The sequence below is a fragment of the Haliotis cracherodii genome, unplaced genomic scaffold (assembly GCF_022045235.1).
Source record: "Haliotis cracherodii isolate W230 unplaced genomic scaffold, xgHalCrac1.p SCAF_7, whole genome shotgun sequence".
In the NCBI taxonomy this organism is placed as follows: domain Eukaryota; kingdom Metazoa; phylum Mollusca; class Gastropoda; order Lepetellida; family Haliotidae; genus Haliotis; species Haliotis cracherodii.
Window position 1 is genome coordinate 37488194 of NW_027266330.1, and position 19801 is coordinate 37507994.

Genomic DNA, 19801 nt, shown 5'->3' on the forward strand with positions numbered 1-19801 from the left:
CGGATGCAAAAATACATTGAATCATTGAATAATAATATACATATTTTGACTCGTATTTTATTGAATCAGTATTGTTGAATGTTGCAAAAACATGTCTTTGTCACCTATGGAATCCTATAAGAGACAGTGTCGCTCGTACTTAACAAGCAAAACGTGTCAAAAGTATTATTCAAAGCGCGACCATGCTAAGTATTAATAATAATTGCGTACAAACCTTACCCAATTTAGATCCCCCAATCGTCTTTAATTCATAGTAAATCAAAACATATTGTATTCAACTTTGTTGTCACTATCTGCCTCTCAAATTTGTTGATCTCGTGCATTTTACGAACGCTTCAGCTACTTCATTCTTGTGTGGTAACATGGGATATGTGTCGCCTTCAGATTGGCTGTCGGTAACTGAAAAATACTATCTATTTCAGCTTGAGTATTCATTATTCTCAATGACAATTGTTCTTAACTGTTAGTAGAATACATGGCCACTACAAGGATACAAGAGGATATCTTATACCGTCAGCTCATACTGAAAGCCTTCCTCACGTATAAGTTATTTGTTTGTCATGTAGTTGTTTCTGAGCAGTAAATATCCACAAGTCTATATTTGTTCATTATTCCCATCATGGCCACCTCTCTCACGCCACGACATCACGACAGTGCCTTGACAATCATTGCCACCATCACGACAGCGCCTTGGCTATCATTGTCACCATCACGACAGCGCCTTGGCTATCATTGCTTTCTTCTCCTCTGTCATGTTGATGTCGCTGCCCACTACAAGTGTCATGCTGACACTGTGGAGATGTGGGTTATACACCCCGAACATCGGCCACAGTGGCTGACTAGAGTCTACATTGTCTAACGTCGACATCACTCTATTCTCCTTCACATCAATGAAGACAATCTTCTTCCTGGCGTCATCATAGACAACACCGTAATGTAGTGTGTGTGATGGCCCTGCTGTGTTGGGGAGAGTGTCAGGCAGACACAGCACATGCGTCCCCTCCTTCCATGTCGTCCTGCATATCCCGCCGTGTGTAGGACACTGGACGACGGTCATGCACCAGGAGCTGGTTTGTCCATCTATACAATGATGCACGTCCCTCTGCTCCTCCCTGCATACACCCAACTCCAGGATGAGGTCGCCCCTTGTCAGTGATTCGTCCAGACTGACCCTTGACTCCATCTCCCAATACTGGGGACAGCCAGCCCGGGGGAGGGGGGCAGTGCTACATGTGCCACAGTACTTCTTCAGTCTCCCCTCCCCTGCAGGTCTGGTGCCCGACTTCCTGTTGACCAGGTCTCCTTCTCTGTTGATGTGGACGTCGTCGAGATTAACTCTGTCTTTGTCATACTTCAGATGTATACCTACAACATATGAATGTAGTTTACATGTACATAAACAAACAGTGATGATTAAGGTGTATCATGATATTTAGATGGTTTCGTGATTTATAAATAACTACAATCTACTCAACTACTATTAATGTAACATAAAAACAATCACATAACAGAAGTGAAGAAGGATTTAGATATATAACATATCAACATATCAACATTAGAAAATAATACTACACCATCAGATATATTTGCGGATGCTATTTGGATTTACTCACGTTTAAACGGAGCGTGATAATAAAACTGAAGGCGATGACAGGGAGTTACTGCTCCCACAAGTGGTCTTATAACAGAAACACGGTATAACGAGCAACATGTACATTGCTTGGCAAACAAATAGCACTATGTCACGTGGCCAGGTGGCCTCAACCGGCAGCTGTGTGAAGTTTTGTAGGGGCATGCTTTGAAGATCATTCAAACATTTTCAGGAATTATCATTATTGTGATAATGTTCTGTTTTAATATACTGATATGGGCATACAACACCTGATTTATTTGGTATTATACCAGCTTGGAGATTGTTGATAAAATTGATTACCCGTCTTGTTGTGACGCGAAACTTGGGATTGCCTAAAAGTCGGGCCCGGGCCAAGACGGGCCAAAGTGTTACTGGCTAATTACTTCATTATCGGCGATCATACCTACACATAATTGATGAAACATACACACAAGACATTAATGAACAATCACCAAACAAAAAAGTGCAACATAAATAAGTAATTCGGAGTAAATCGCTTGAAAACAAGAAAGTGGAGCTGTGTGTAAGCGGCGCTGATCTTGGTAACATGTAAAAGAGCAATCGTTAAACGAAATAAGATTTGAAACGTATCAAATACTTCTAGCTATCGTGATACAAATTTCCATCTGTCGGCATAGCGTTTATATTTATAGGAACGTACTATATATAAGTAACTACTACTTTATAATGTCACTGATCGTCGTATTTAAAGCAGACACGTTGGTTAAAGTAGACCTCTTCTCTCTATACTCTCAACAGTCACACAAGTGTTCAGTCCGACTTGGCCCGGGCTGTCAAAATCAACTTACACCTCACAGATGTATCATCAAATGAATTCACATCTACAGATTAGTGTTATATCTACCTAAATACCACTTTATAATGTCACAGATGGCTGTAATTAAAGAAAACAAGGTGCTCAAAGTGAAGCCCTTTTCTCAACATAGTCTCTATCAGAAGTGTTTTGCTTGTGTTGGGTCCGACTTGGCCCGGGCCGTCAAAATCAACTTTAAACACACAGATGTATCTTCAAATGTGTTTACATCTATAGATTAGTGTTATATCTACCTATACACCACTTTATAATGTCCAGGTGTTTCGCATTTAAAGAAATCTGCGCCGTTAAAGTGAGGCATTTTTACTTATTTTCTTAAGAAAATCCAAGTCAGAAATGTTCGGTCCGACTTGGCCCGGGCTGTCAAAATCAACTTAAACCTCACAGATGTATCATCAAATGGATTCACATCTATAGATTAGTGTTCTATCTACCTAAATACCACTTTATAGTGTCTCAGATCGCTGTACTTAAAGAAAACAAGGTGCTCAAAGTGAAGCCGAACACAAGCAAAACACTTCTGATAGAGACTATGTTGAGAATGTAGAGGGAAAAGGGCTTCACTTTGAGCCCCTTGTTTTCTTTAAGTACAGCGATCTGAGACACTATAAAGTGGTATTTAGGTAGATAGAACACTAATCGAAAGATGTGGATCCATTTGATGATACATCTGTGAGGTTTAAGTTGATTTTGACAGCCCGGGCCAAGTTGGACCGAACACTTCTGACTTGGATTTTCTTAAGAAAATAAGTAAAAATGCTTCACCTTGAGCCCCTTGTTTTCTTTAAATACGATGTACCGTGACATTATTAAGTGGTATATAGGTAGATAGAACACTAATCTATAGATGTAAACATATTTGAAGATACATCTGTGTGTTTAAAGTTGATTTTGACGGCCCGGGCCAAGTCGGACCCAACACAAGCCAAACACTTCTGATAGAGAGAATGTAGAGGGAAAAGGGCTCCACTTTTGAGCACCTTGTTTGCTACTGCAATATGAAACACTAAAGTGTTATTTAGGTAGGTATAATATTCTATAGATGTAAAGTATATGATGTCATTTTAGAAGCGATTTGACAGTTACTAACACGTGTCGTGTCAGTCCTATGACATTCGCGAATATCCACTTGCAGAATACATCCTGTGTTGTTTTTACATGAAGTAGTAAAGGTTTATTAGGGATGCCAAACACGTTAATTAATGAAAGAAGAGTAGTCAAAACACGGTCATTTCGAATTCCTGCCCAGGACATCACGCCCCTGCACGCTAAGGTCGGTGAGAAACCTTCTCATCAAAGTAAAGACACAGTCAAGACACTGACTTTTCCGGGTGGACTCTCGGTATGTAGCTATAATTATCGATTTATTACATTGCTGAAGATGCATTTTGATTCAAACTCAATTAAATGAGCAAAACTAAACGTTTCTGGACAACTGAGATCTGTCTAGATATGCACGTTTCGTTTTATTATTCTGAAATCCATTTTTAGTATTACCCGCTGGCCCGGCCCGGCCCGACTTTTCTTGGCCCGACTTTTAGGCGGTCCCGCGAAACTTCGTCCTGCACGTGCGAAATAGATCACGACTGTAAAACCATGGTGACACCGCTCTTGCTGAGGCGCTTTCGATTTGAATGTTCTCGTTTTTGTAAACAGCAGACGATCACTTGGCGCCGTCGTCACCACTTTAGTTCAGGATTATTCAAAGTTCAAAGTTCAGTGTACTGCCGACATTGATTTTGTGGAACTAGGAGGAAAGACGCTCATCTTGGTTCAAGGAGAAAGGTTTGAGAGGATCTGTTACACAGCGACAAGTGGGAACGAAAACAATGGAAATATAACAAACTCTACAGTACCCGTTATCGCAATCGTCTTCACCGTATCTGTCACGTGATTACGTGCAAGTCATTAGGTATTCCAAAATTGATTTATCTTTTTGATTCATAATGAATAAAACATAATGACAAATTAATAACTAATAAAACCACTGAAAGACGAGGTACACATGCATGGGGATATCTTCTGGGTGTGCTGGCCACAAGAACTAGGATACATCCAGGTTGAATGATAATAGTATGTTTCATGCGGGATTGGGGATGATTGAGTAACTGCATTTTGTTGTAACTCATAGTTAAGAATAGCTTTATCGCGGAAGCCTGAAAATAATTGAGAGTGAGCAAGACACAGCATGACATGTGGCTTGTACGATTGTTTTAAGTTGAATGCAACTATTAAATAAACAGATTACGTTTAGATGAGATGTAACACAAACGTCCATGTATATTGACACCAACACTTGCCATGTAAATATCACATATCACTTTAACCCATGGTGCTCATACTCCAAGGGTAAACTATGCAGCACTGGAAATTACGTGTATTCTGCACGATGCACATCACTTCGGAGGCAGAATACTAGTACATCCCCTTCACAAACATGTTTCTTGTAACAGGCGACAATATAGAGTGAGTGAGTGAGTTTTATGCCGCCTTAAGCAATATTCCAGCATTATGTAGGCGGGGAACGCCAGAATGCGCTTCACGTATTGTACCCATGTGGGGAATCGAAGCTGGGACTTTGACGTGCGACTAGAAAATGTTGGGTTCAATGATCTGGCTGATTGTATGTCATCGTACCTCGACAGCGTTGATCGTTGCTGAGACCATCAAATACCGATGTATCCTGCCCAGACTCGATTACCACCGTGAATCGAGTAAAATATTGCTGCATGAAACCTAAATCAACATTCACTCACTCACACAGGCGACACCTCTCAACTTCTCCGCCTGATGGACATAAAATGACAGACATCTGGCAACCAACAAGAATAGATTATAACAGCTAGGTAGTTTGATAAGGGAAAGTAGTGTTTCAACCCAATATAACTCCTTGAGTTACTCGTAGTAAATAGGAACTCATAAACGTTCTAGCGTGACCTGTAATGGGGTGACCTCAGCGGTAGCGAGAACTTGTATCCGATTTTAATGAGATTGAGGTAGTCTAAGCATTTGATCAATCCTGTTTTGTTTATTTAAAGCAGTAATTGTTTACTGGTAAGCAAGTATATCTCTGCAGCCGTTGAAATACGCAGCTACTCGCCGACTCGTCTCGCACCAAAACACGGGGCTGTGTACTCGCGGGCAGATGACCACGGAGTACGCTGATCGCCGTGTCGGATTAACGAGACTGATTAATAAGTGTTTTCAGCAATTCGTTGCAAATTAGGTGTGTCGGAGTCGGAGTGCGAGACTTTCGGATTAACGGGTCTAAAAAGCATTGATTTAATCGGTTCCCATCATTAGTGTCGGATAAAGCCGATAGTCGGATTAACAGGTGTCAGATAAACGACTCTTGACTGTATACTTGCCACAGTTTTGATAGTAAACAGAATCTGCTAAGTTAATCGGTCAATGCCACTGCAGACGAACCTGATAAACACACTCAAGTGTCCAAGTGAAACAAGGTAAATATGCAATTAGCCTTAGAACTCACATTGCGCAAACATTTTCTTGTATTTATGTGTCTGTGAGCTCATTCAAAATCTATAATGATACGTTGTCAAACAATACATTTGATCATACTTCCATGTCGCAGTTTGTTTATTTTTTATCTACTGACCCTCACCTTTCCAATTCCTGTAATTCTTTACATGTCCCCAGACACAGGTCAATTTATATACAGGCATGTAAAGTTTTCAGCGGGTCTTTTAACATCAATGTTTCAGACGTTTCATTATTGGAAAATTCGGCCTACCTTTAGAATACACCACAAACTTTTCAAACACGTGACACTACCCTATGACGTAATTTGTAGTATTTTGTTGGCAGTCACACTGGCGAAACAATGCCCTGAGACGTCAGGGGTCATCGAGTGTGCATACGCTCCTCCCGGTGATCTATCATCTCTATACGAAATGTCATTGAATACGCCAAGCGCTGTGGAGAGTTTTGAATATTTGTTTACTGAATATAGCCTGCGGCGGCGCATTTTATAGCAAGCGCTAGTTTACGATAGCACTTTTATTTTTTATATATTTTTTATTCCGTTTTTCTCGTAATTCAAGTGGCTAAAAGGGTTATAAATCGGAACTGATATACATATAATATTTTTTCGGTGCATTAATTTTCATTATTATGCACAAGAATGTAGTTTATTAGGGATATTATATTGGCGCTGAACACATCAAAATATCGCTCGTGTTAGGGTAGGTTAGCCGAACTCTATCCTTAGCCCTTGGATCCCCTTTACCATCAATCACCCCTTTTCGATCATTAGGGTTAGGTAAATCTACCCGTTTAGTTTCTATTATAGATTCTATAAACAGCGGCTCCTAATATTCTTCACACAAAAACATCGAGTAATAAGAATAAAACGGTTTTGTGTCGAATACTTTGGCTACTGGAAACTGTCCTGGAACATTCACACAAGCCACTTTCACGGCTACATTTTTTCCGTACTGATTCAAAAGCGAACTCACCGTTGTGTCGTCACTAGCCATGCATGCACATGTCTCCCTGGTTCCTTACTATTTTCCACACCATCCTTACAGTGTTCCCTACCACACTTTTCTGTCACAAAATCCACCCGACGAATTATTAAATAAACACGTCACTCGTGCGTACTCGCGAGTTCGACGTCTGACGTCTGACGCCTTGAGCCGTTTTCAGCTCGCGCTATATCGGATCATTCCTCGCCACTCGGTATTTTGTAGATTACGGAATGGGACGACTCAGCCAAATGGCTTCGGGATCATTCGTAAGTGTCGATAGACTAAAGTCACGAGACACTATGTCTACCCGTAACCTTCGTAGGGTCCGTCACCTATTCGACCCTTTTCATTCAGTTCCGTAACGTCGTATACGTAGGCATGACTAGGTAAATTTGCATTTTGTTTCACAGTGTGGACGTAGTTCAGTCGGTTAGCTGTCGGGCTAACAATCCGAAGGTTGCGAGTTCGCGTCCGACGGATTCTCACAAAAACTGGTTGCTTGTCTTTGAGACATGTGACCTACGACAGAGACCGTCCTCACGAGAAGTTGTGGTACTGTATTCTAAAGGTGCTCCGAAAATTCAGCCTCACCCCAACAGTAAAGACCTGATGTTAAAATCACCTTGTTATATTCTCACCTGCTAACAATACCATTGACGTTTTAAGGGAACAACCGATCCACTGTTGAATTGGGGGATTTCAGCCAATCCCCTCACCTTCCAAAACTAGAAACGTATTGCTGACGCAGTTGAAATCACATTGTATCTTTTAAACGATACGTTAGACATTTTCAGAAGATTTCTATGTCATCTTTTCTGTGTTTTCCTGCTGGCAAGTTAAAATGGTTTCCAGTGTCAAATGCATCAACCTTTCATTCTACTTTCGGAAGGTTTGGCAGATTTTATCTTACAAGTAAGGAATCGTGCTTGTTGTTATTACAGAAAGATTAGATTATTTATGTGTATTCTCATTTACACCCAGTCTCACACAGTGTGGTTAGTCATGTAATGATACAGGTGTTCATTTGATTGCTCAAGGTTCAAATCTGTCGTTATCCAAATTAGACTGCAACAAACGTTATGCTGGTTCCTGGTTTCCAATCTGGTGCAACCTGCATGTTAATATACGTGCCAAACAGCCACCAATATTGTATCTTTATCATATCTTGCTGCAAGTAATGAATATGGGTCATTTTGACACAATGACACACACTCACCCATGGCCACCACCCTGTCTTCATTGCTCAAGACAAGTATGGACTACACTAATATTCTATTTTTACTTAATCAAATGTGTACATCATTCGTTATATCGTAAAAGGGTAAATGATAAATGTACTCACATTTCAGCAGCATGGATGTGTCTACAGCTCCTGGATTCAGCAGATGAATACTGTATTCACTGGCTAAATCTGCAACATCAGTGTACAGTTTCTTGCTTGATATGTCAGTTTTGTGAGGATATCGTTCGTACATGTTTACCATATTAATACAATTGTAATGTAAACTCGTCAGATTAATTTTAGATGCGTGATTATTGGAGGTCAAGGAAGAAGGGAAATGCTAATTTACCAAGCAAGAAATCCATGGTTTTGGTGGCTCTCTTCTCGACTTGTTCCTTCTCGTCAATGCGCTGAAAATATAACAAATATTTGCTTGTCATGGTCGGCCTTAAATAATGTGTGCGTTCAATAATTCGCTAATGAACGTTTACTATCTATGTCAAGAATAAGCCATTTATATAGAGACCACTCACTCACTCACTCACTCACTCCTCACTCCTCACTCCGCATTAACTAATATAAGCATCTCCTGTAAAATGTTTTAAGTAATGTGATAACATTTTGTGATGTCAATTCTGAAGGGTAGAAGGTATGAATACACGTAGGTTAATAAACAAACCGATTTCAAGCTTTTGATTTCAGCATTAAGCAGTTTAAGGCTTTCAATGTGTTTCTCATCTGCATCAATTTTCGTCTTCAGTTCTGTAATGTCCTGCAACAAAAATCTTCAACATGATGTAACCTGACAGTTTACTTCTAGTGAATGCCTGAAACAGTAAATGATTATGTCGTTCGGAAAATATCGAACACTGTAGTGGCCAATCTGCACCCAAAGTTTGAGTTAGAGTTACCTCTTTTGTTTGTTGTTGACATGAGGAGAGGTTGGTGGTCAAGAAGTTTTGTTTTTGCCCGTAACGTTATATGAGCAATACTATGGTGATACGTGGTCTTGAACGACATGAGTTATCTACTTGCATAGTGCGGATGGGATACCTATCTGAAAACGTCAAAAGCTCTGTAACTTCCAACACCACTAATGATTAAAGTACGCGTATGGAGCCCATGAGTACATCGAAATATGCAATAGGGTCTGTTTCTCATTATTACTGCCACTGTATTGACCCTTTCTATTACCTGTATTTTGTGCTTGTTAAACTAGAGCTACAATGTATTAATTACTCATTTATCTTGTGTAGTAATTTACTGATTTCACAAATTAGTTGTGTATGAACTGATTTCTTGGTTAATCACCTCATACCAAAATATAATAAACACAAAACAGTTAATGAACTGATGCTATCTCTCAAATTGATAAAACCAAATCATGGCTGTTCAGATAGATTTCCAGTCTGTTGGTTAATTTGCAGACACGAATTCATTATGTATCACCACTGACTATACTCACCATTTTGTGTTTCATTTCTGAATCTGCAATAAAGTCGCATGTCAGCGTATCCATGTCTGAAACAAAGCAAAACGGATATGACATGATTCAAAGGTTAACATGGCTGGTCTAACAACTGGAAAATTGAGAATTTTGAAACAATGCATTACTTATCCTCAAACAAACTGGATCTCAAATTGTATAACAATGTGAAAGAGGTTGTAAGAGAATGCACCATGATCGAATGACCAACAGATATTTTCACAAATGAATACCTTTAACAGATTCTCCATCCATTTCACACGTCAGAATGGTACCAAATTCTAATATATTTGATAGAAGTTTTGACAGGCTGCTGGTGTTGTAGACAGCTGTAGGTACGTGATGTCTTTGTGGCATAACAGTGTCCAGGCATATCTGAGTCATTTTCCCTACACAACTCTCCAGATCCAGGATGTCTGAGTTTGAGGCATAGAAGGAGACATTGGCGATGTAGTCTAAAGTCCTAGTGCATGTCTTCCAATCTTCTACACAGGTGTTTAGACGAGCACGAAGAGTTGCCTTGGTCTCCTTTGTATGACTTTCAAGATCGACCAGAAGTTCCCTCTCTCTTTGATCAAGTTGTGATCTCAGTTTCTGGAATGAGTGGCCGATACGTTCTTTCAAAGTTTTGTGTGTTCTGTCTGTGAGTTCGCTTCTTAGTCTGATGCTCCCCATGTGTGATTGCTGGCGAATCTGTAACTTTGACAGCTCTTTCTTATGATGGTCCAACTGTTTTCTTATAGTGTCAGCAACCACGTCAATCTTCTCAACTTCGTGGTCAGCATGGACTTCAATCCTGCATCTCGCACAGATTAACTTCTTGCAGCTTTTATCAACAAGATAAAGAGAGTTGTGTTTATGGATACCGCAAAATGTTGGAATGTTCGAGGCTGTCGGTTCCATGTCAGTGAAGTTTTGAAGTACATGGTTCTTGGTAAATTTGACGCTGCTGTGCATGTTCTGGCAGTATTCACAGAGGAACACCTCACACTCCTGACACCAACACACAGCCTGGTTCCCATCATCTTGATATGTACAGAGGAGGTCTGTGGGGCGATGTTTGACTGTCAGGTGGTATATTTCCTTCTGTCTCACTGCATCCTTCTGGAGACGTGTGTCTGTGAGGTTGACCTTCCTATGACATGTAGAGCATGATATCACACCACGAGCTGCAGATGTCACACACGTCTCACACACAGCGTGTAGACAGGGCAGTAAGTAGGGCACTGGACCTTTCAGTGTAAACTGAAGCTGACAGACTGAACACATCGGAAATATTTCTATTCTGAAAGGCAGAAAACGTATATCAGCGGCTAAGATCTGTTTAATGTTGTGACACGTACCAATCCAGACCATCATTCAAATTAAGTGTACACTGCATTACAATATTACAGATTTATCTGTGGTTGTTTTGCATGAACATAATTTAAACATGCCCAACATCTAAAATGTTTGAACTTGTAAACTCAAAGTTGTCACTAACAGTTCTATCAAACAGATATATGGAAGGTGCCACGCCAAAGAGCCTTGTTCGATTCATTACATGGATATAATTTGTTGCGCCCGTTCACTGTGTCTTGCTATTTTTCCATAAGTATTAATAAAATAAGTTATGCTTTATGTCTACGATCACTGGATAGACAACTTTTTAAAGCTAACCAATTGCAGCACACAATGTTGTTTACTGCAGACATCCAGTAATCGTCTCACAACATTGAAACACATCCACACGACACATTCAGATACACCATACATTTACTCAAAAAAGGCATATCCAATTCCGTCACTCTGCATTAAGGATCACAAACACAAATATCATAGTAACAAAAATCGTGCTTTTATTTTTCCATATAATCAATATCGGTGCAGTGTGAAAATGAACATGGCTCAACCCATCCCGCTTCCAATGTTATCCTACACGGCGGAGGTTTATCTCTACATAACATATCAGTGGCTAATGTGGATTATGGTTTGTATGAATAACGACTGGACAGGTAGGAAAGTAGGAATGTGTGACGGTCAGCGATTATATAATGTTGACACTTGCGTTGAATTCTTGTTAGTCAGACAGTAAACGCTAACAAATCCGGAAACAAAGGGGAACTTTTCACTTATCACAAATGTCTCGAGTTCTGTTTGCGTACTCACGCATACAGTCGTGTTAACACAACATACCGGACACTATTTGGCCAGATTTTTTTATATTAATTGATTTATTCTGCAATAACATACGAATATTATCAAGATCTGGATCAAATCAGTTTTATTATGATCATTATTTCAAGGTTCCCTAATATTAAAGATAATACTGATGTGATTTACTTCCTCAACAACTGCTTGTTTACCAGTATATAAATCTTATAAATATAGACATTTTTGTGGTGTTTATGTTTAACCCTCTGCCTTAATAATCCCGAAAGAGAAATAATTCATTTTATCACACCACCATGAGGATTTTAGGTCACCAGCCCTTCAGGTCGTGACATATCCTAGTACATTGGCCAAGGTGGAATTCTGCAAACACAACACTACCACTGTAGTGAAATATATATGTATATATATATATATATATATATATATATATATATATATATATATATATATATATATATATTGACATGATCATAATACAGTGAGTGAGTGGGTTGGGTTTAACGCCGCTTTTAACAGTATTCCAGTCATATCGCAGCGTGTCAGCTTAATGTGTGAGGAAAGCCCGAAGTGATGCAGGTCTCAGACGTTTACCACCTCGGTGAAACCCATGAGCACGGGTATGGTGCTGACAGACCTAGAAACATAATCGCAGTAAACCGGGATTCGAACCCACAATCATAGGTTTCACATTTTACCCATGTCGGGAATCGAACCCGGGTCTTTGGCTTGACGAGCGAACGTTTTAACCACTAGGCTACCCGACCGCCCCTATATTAGAGTGAGTGAGTGAGTCAATGGGTGAGTGAGTATGTTGTGCGCAAGCGATATCCTAGTTATGCATAACACGATAAAGGACAACCAGTTTTCGTTATATTCAGATGATTTCTGGCCATGGTCAAATATGACCCTAACTATAACCGTGCGGACATTTCGATCTCACACAAGTATCATCAGGCACAAACAGTAAGTGTTTTTTTTTTCACAGCACAACATGTAAACAGTGAGGGTTCGAAATAAATAATCAACAGATTGAAATAAAATAGTCAAAGTTCCACGTGTATCCGCTGTTACGAATCTTTTGAATGGTGCTAGCATGAGGTAAAGCTACAAACATGCCACATTCAAAAAGAGTGAAAATTCAAAAGAACTGCAACATGGTCGCCGAGTGTGTGACACGACAAATCATCTCGGAATACCTTTTGCGTCTCATAAGGTGACATGTTCAATGATTGAAATACACTTTATAAGTGACAGTAATTTGCACATCGAAATACCTGAACACTGCGAGCAAACATACATGTATGTATGTATGTATGTATGTATGTATGTATGTATGTATGTATGTATGTATGTGTGTATGTGTGTATGTATGTCCTGCTTGCATTGTACAATGTGTGACACTTTTAAGAGTTTATTCTTCTTCTTCTTCTCTTCGGGACGGTGGGATAGTGTAGTGGTTAAATCGTTTGCTCTTCACGCCAAAGGCCCGGGTTAGCGTTATGTATAATGTACTCTTTGTATATTAGATGGCATACCTATCTGAAATTAATTGCTAACCCGGATATCACGAAACAATCGAACGTGATTAGTGACAATTCAGCAGGTCACTGCGAATGAAACACGAGGTACATAGTATAGACGTGGTGATTAGGGACTTATATCTTCAAACTAAGAGGGGCGGTCGGGAAGCCTAGTGGTTAAAGCGTTCGCTCGTCACGCCGAAGACCCGGGTTCGATTCCCGACATGGGTACAATGTGTGAAGCCCATTTCTGGTGTCCCCTGCCGTGATATTGCTGGAATATTGCTAAAAGCGGCGTAAAACCATACTCACTTACTCACTCACTCAAACTAAGACGTTGTCTGTGTGTAATTAAAGTTCTGGATAAATACTCCTCATACATTTAGGTTTACAGACAAGCGAAAGAGTGTTATGAATGACCTGATTTATCCAATTTCTGAATTTGTCCAATCCTAATCTCACTTTATTGAATTGTACTAACTCCACTGAAATGGTTCGCGGCTGCTCTGCTTGTTTACTCAAATGTAGTAAAGCTTACCAGTAAACGTTGCCCCCTGTAAGTGAGGGATTCACTTGTGTATCGTTATCAGATATATGATTCGCAGAATCGCCTTTGAGACAAGTCGACTTATGACTGAACAACAAAATGTCGACGTTCTGGAGCGCACCAATGTAACAGCGTTAAAGAATATTCCGTCGTCCAATGACCATATGCTGAAAAAATGACTTCCTTACAGGGTAACGTGAAGCAGAGGAGGCTCACCATTTAGAAGATAACCGTACTGTGTTTTCAATGTTCAGCTCGATTAACTGTAGATTCACTTGTGCTAAAATGAGTTCATCTCCATTCTATTGTGGCAACATTAAATATTTTGCATTTTGGCTCCAGTCCATTGTTTTGAAAGGGTTGTCGATCTGAATTGGGAAAACAACGACAACAAACACAAGACCAAACACAGTAAACTACGTTTATAACGAACACGCTCATAACGAACTGACGGATATAGTGAAATGTGTATTGATTCCAACAATGTGCTGTACATGTATAATGCTGCATATTCGCTGTATATATGCTTAGAACGAATTACGGTTATCACGAACTAAAAATGGTGGTCCCTTTGAATTCGTTATAACCGTATTTTTCTGTATGCTACTGTATCTGCACGATGTTTACTTCTTCACCGGACGTCAAACCATCTGTTTTGTTATCAAATGGTTATTGTGGTTTAAACCACCAACTGACCAAACAGAATCTCGAATTTTCCAAATTTATAGCAGAAGGCAGTCAGTGTCAGACAGATAATTCCACTGGGGCAATGGGGTGTAAATGTACCTTTGGCAGGCCTTGCTCCTTAATTAAATTAATAAATATGTATGTGGATAGCAAATAGGAAGATAAATAATGTGCCTTACTTGCTCGATGTTCTGGTACCGGAGTTCAAGTCTTGTAGATCTGTGAAAGGAATAACATGACACCATCACTTTTAACAAATAACATTATTTTTGTAACCGTAAAGTCCCATTATTGTACACTACACGAATGTGTTAAAACGAACGCACTTACTCAAAGATTTAGACGCATCCTCGAAGGACATAAAGCCATTTCACTCCATTTGAAACAGTGATGGTACCTACGTGAGCGTAACTTTCCCAATGGTAGCACGTCTAATGCAACGACAAGTCAATAGTTCAAACACGTATGACACATGTCAAAATAGGGACCTGCATCCAACCAACAGCATCTTGGTCACTGATAAAAAAATGGAAATGTCCTGGTGATGCCAGTTTGTTAGAAACAAAGAGGCGTTACTGTGTCTCGGGGAACCCCGGAAGGTTTCACCACAACATTTATTGACATTCAACCGCCATGCAAATGTCAGGGAAATGGTATTTTTCAGGTAAAGTTGTTGAAAATGTTACAGTTATTTCAGATGTTACAGTATGACGCGAAACTCGGTTTACATGAATTGCTTGTAAAGCGTAAGTTCTGCAATTGACACACATGCCAGATATACTAGAAAACAGAAATCAGGTACTCTTTAAGTGTAATTTTAATTATCATTTTTGAAATTGGTAATGTTTCACAAGGTATGCGGCCGTTAGTATATTTACCCGGTAGTGTGTAAGATAGTTTCGAATATTATTTGGGAGAAATAGGTTAGCGAAGATATTATGGTGATTCCATTTCAAATTAGAGCTCAGTAGTATGATACTGTGGAGCGGACACACAATGACAGAGTGTCTTTCATCTCCTTCATTTCATTAGACACGGTTCAGGGTCTATTAACACGTTTAAACACACCCTTCATCTCACAGCAATAAAATCTTCCAAACTGCAAACTTTAATAGAAGCTGATACACTTGCTACTGTAGACATAATATACAGCCTCATATTTGCCAATCTCCTTCCATCAGAATCCATTACATTCGCTCAAATATTAAACTGAAATATTTAATCTTTATTTCATTGAAAATTACCTGAGGTGAAGGCTTGTCTAGGTTTTGCTGCTCGACTATATACAGATTGATAACTTACTTGGTGAAATCATCTGACCAACCAAATGTTCCTGCTGTTATTATTACGTCCAAAAGTGTTGTAACAACAAATTCAAAATGAGTTATTAAATATCCTTGCGCCACTAATCTAGATTCCCGCAGGACTAATAGAATCACATGTCTGATTTATCATGTGTTTTGTTATATGAGGTAAGAAAATGGATAACTTACACATCAACTGTTTAGAGTGAAGTCAGCTTGTCCAATATTTATAAGGTATTGTTAATGTTAATCCTTTTAAAAATATTTTTGCCGCTGAGAATGTAACCGTTTCTAAGCAAATTTACCGCGGAATTATAAAGTACTGTCTGAACCTAGACACCGAGATGTACCAGTATGCATCGAAACTCGACTTTAACAATTCATTGTCTCCATTGTGAAAGTGCATCCGTGAACACACACTTTCTTCTCGTGGCATCGGTTTTCTCATGAGGGAAGAAAGTGGAGCTTGATCTCTTTGTGAGGTGAACTTCTACATCCCAACGCTACTCATTTCTTTCGTCGTGACGCAAGAACGTTCAGTTCATCCAGGACACCGTTTTCTGACAAAATGGTTGGTCATAGTCATCTGTGTAAAACTATGAACCCCAGAGTCCACATACGACATAAAAGTTTTGACTTGCTTTTACAAATTGTATATAATGACTTGTATCGTATCCAGGCATTGTCAGGTTCTATGTTTCACTGGGTTTGGTATCAAGTGATTAACCAACGAGTTGTATTATATTGATACAGTAGGTATACATGTATTAGCATCAATTAAGGAGTCAACAAGGAAAAACACAGAGACATATAAATACATTAATCAGGTGCTAGAGGGTTTCAAAACCTTAGACTGAAAACCTTATTTAATGTTTTACATATGTCAAATGTTTTTTTTTTATTTACCAGCTGTTTTGCCTTGTCTATCATGCGGAAACTGCAGAAGAAATTCTTTGATTTCGCTCTCCAGTTTCTCCTTTTGCTGTTCATGCAGATAATTCAGTTGTGATACTTGTACTTTGTATTGTTGATTAACGCTGTTGATTTTACGGTCGTGATCGGTCTCCGTTGTATGTAATTGTTGTCGCAATTCATCAAGTGCCTTGAAAAATAAAATAAACATGTATGTAGGAAAACTAATATTTGATTAGGAAGCGTGGGGCAATGAGGAACAAACTATAATTTCAATTTAATGATTTATCATATCATGGGTATGTTTCACGGCTGAATAAAGCTAACAGACAGAAAACTATACACATAAAAAGATCGGTAGGCAGTACTTGCAGTATTTACAAATTAAACATAAATATCGAAACAGACGTAACAGTCAGGGAGTTACAGGAACTGTGATTATGAAAATAGATGTATCAGATATCGAAAATCAGCGTCTAACTGGGGATAAAGCTAAGTCTTTAGAACTATACAAGTAATTTACCATTGGAGATATTATCGAAGGATATTAGAGAGCACGCTAATCATTACTTTCAATACCTGCGCCTGGAGCTTAATTCCTAATTGTTGGATTTCGTAAAAATAAATAAATGTGAGATATCTGACACTCTTTCCTAACATTATGACTTTAAACAAATGTCTCGTAGTACCACACACTAAATAAGCTTTCATTTGCCAAAGGAAAGGGCGCTTACTCTCACGAGCGGACCTCTGGCGTTCTGCGAAGACTTACAAAGTTATTTTGTACTTTAAAAATATATTTTTTAAAATTATGAACTTTGCATATATGGAAGTTAACTCATTGTCAGTCGGAATCGTATTACCTATATCACTGTGCGAATCACCGATATTACTTTTGAATAAATACAATGTGTAAGCCTGATTAAGTATATTTATCGTATCAACTCACACTCTCGTAATAACCCCATTTATCCACACCCTTGTTTTCCCTCATTTTCCCTATTTCTACCCCTGGTAATTTAAAATCTATACCTAACCCTCCCTGCCTGCCTGAAGATTACGTTATTCAACTGGTTTATTTGACCTATGAAATGGAATGTATACTTACATCTTGTTTGGATGTCTCTGACTCAGTGTCTCCAGGCAGATATTTCAGGAAGGACTTTATAATGGCTGTACACTTGTCTCTATTCATGTGCAGGTCGGCAGGGAAGCAGATGCATTCTGCTGCATTCTCACGTTGATCGATCCTTGTCAGAAAACTTTGCTTCTTCTGACATACAAAGTTGTCCAAAGCGGCGTGTACAACATTGAAATCAAATTTCGTATCCTCCTTCACATGTCTTACGATCAATCTCGCCAACTGGGTGTTGTATTGAATGCTCTTCTGGTTGACCCCATCCCTAGCTGTGAAAGTCAGCACCAAGACAGGCCGTGTAGGGGAGAACACACATACATCACACAGGAGAGACACGGGGACCCGCCCCTCCCAGAATGGGTCTACTATCTTCAGTAAGCTGCCTGCTGAGATGATGACTGTACGATCTCTGTCTGGTAGCTCCCTCAGCCTCTGTACAATGTGGGCATATTTTGTGGTGAGAATGCCTTCAATAACGGCCGGGAAGATGCCAAAGACTGAAACAGCCACCACAAAATTAGTATGATATAAGTTTTGAAATCAACTGAGTCACACATGCTCATATTGAGCTGATGGTAATCAGCAGGTCGGAAGCTACGAAAGTTTGTATACATAAAGTCAAACAAATGTCGGAGTACAAATTTATATAAAAGTTTCTTAAAATGCATATATATGTGTGAAAGAGATGATCCTGATGATAAACACTGAATTGTTTTCCCTTATTTAACTTGGAGATAACTAAAGAGATGGACGTGGCTTATGTACGTTCAAACAATTGGAATGTCCAGGCATAAAACTATATGTATATAGTTGTACAGTGTATATAATACATATATAACATATCACAAGGCACAACAAGAAACAGTTCATGTGACAAAATCATACAGGCAGCATTTGATCGGGCGCAGTACATGTCAGATACAATTATTGCATGTTCTGATATAAATTAGGAAGTCTCTATCTTACACGTACATGGTTGTCCCGATTCATCTGATAGAATCCTCACTATTTTCCTTTGGTCTGTTATTGAGACACTTCCTAAAGGGAGCATATCACCTGAAACAGGTAAAGGAAACGGTCTACTTTCAAATTGTACAGAGATGAAAATGATGTATCTATTATAGAACACACAAAAAGCCTCACCAGAAGCCAATACTGGATCATCCGAGTCAGAAAGGTCATCACAGGTCAGTAATGGAACTTCTCCTTCCGAGCTGTACCTGCTGGGCACACTGGAGTCATCACTCTCGTCACTGTCACTCGTCTTGCTGGGACACTCCAAACGCTCTGTCATGTTGAACGTCTCTTAAAGTATTTATTTGTGGTTTTAAACGCTCTAGCCAGGTCGCTTTGTCCATCCGATGTATAGTATTGTCCTTTACTTCATAAGCCCTTGGTCCGTCCTTGTCATTGAAGACAATCCCATCATAATAGCGTACGGCTATCTCTAGAACACGTCTCTCAGTTCCCGGTAATGGATGTAACTGCACTTCAATCAAATCGTCAGGGACACTACGGAATGTGCTCCTCTCTAAGGCTATTGTGTCACTTTCAAGTTTAGCTTTGATGGCTCTGATGATCTCAGATTCTTCAAATGTCATGCAAAACCCGTCAATGTTAAGAAGTTTGGTTCTGTAACTCTCAATGTCCAGAATGTCCTCACTTATCCCAACATAGTATGATCCGCCTCCTTCAACCTTGGACATAGAGGTCAGATTATCCTTAAGTTTGAGATCATGCCATATATAATCTACGAAATCTGACAGACTTCTAGAAATTTGCTTTGTTACCTGATTCTTCAGTTTGCCAATATGGAAACGTTTGATCTCAATATTTCTGCTTTCATGGAGATCTTGACTATTCTCACATAAAC

At 39.3% G+C, this 19801-nt stretch overlaps 1 protein-coding gene across 1 annotated transcript; it reads right to left on the reverse strand.

Moving 5' to 3' along the window:
• Window positions 1–542: 542 nt before the first annotated feature.
• LOC139447249 (uncharacterized) lies at window positions 543–19319 on the reverse strand. The gene is made up of 12 exons (XM_071228515.1): window positions 19072–19319; window positions 18901–18984; window positions 17899–18425; window positions 17525–17548; window positions 16785–16980; window positions 14754–14793; window positions 9900–10951; window positions 9646–9701; window positions 8860–8952; window positions 8530–8590; window positions 8301–8369; window positions 543–1365 (listed from the first exon to the last, which is right to left on the reverse strand). Exons 1-12 carry the CDS (start codon window positions 19220–19222, stop codon window positions 710–712), a joined length of 3009 nt encoding a protein of 1002 aa, XP_071084616.1. The 5' UTR covers window positions 19223–19319; the 3' UTR covers window positions 543–709.
• Window positions 19320–19801: the final 482 nt, after the last annotated feature.

Excerpts from the sequence above, each read along its gene's own strand:
- LOC139447249 (XM_071228515.1), bottom strand. The coding sequence starts at position 19,222 with ATGACAGAGCGTTTGGAGTGTCCCAGCAAGACGAGTGACAGTGACGAG. Across the intron at positions 10,952-14,753 it reads GGTACCAGAACATCGAGCAA|AATAGAAATATTTCCGATGT; the intron begins GTAAGGCACATT and ends TCTGCCTTTCAG. Across the intron at positions 8,591-8,859 it reads AAATCAAAAGCTTGAAATCG|CGCATTGACGAGAAGGAACA; the intron begins GTTTGTTTATTA and ends TTATATTTTCAG.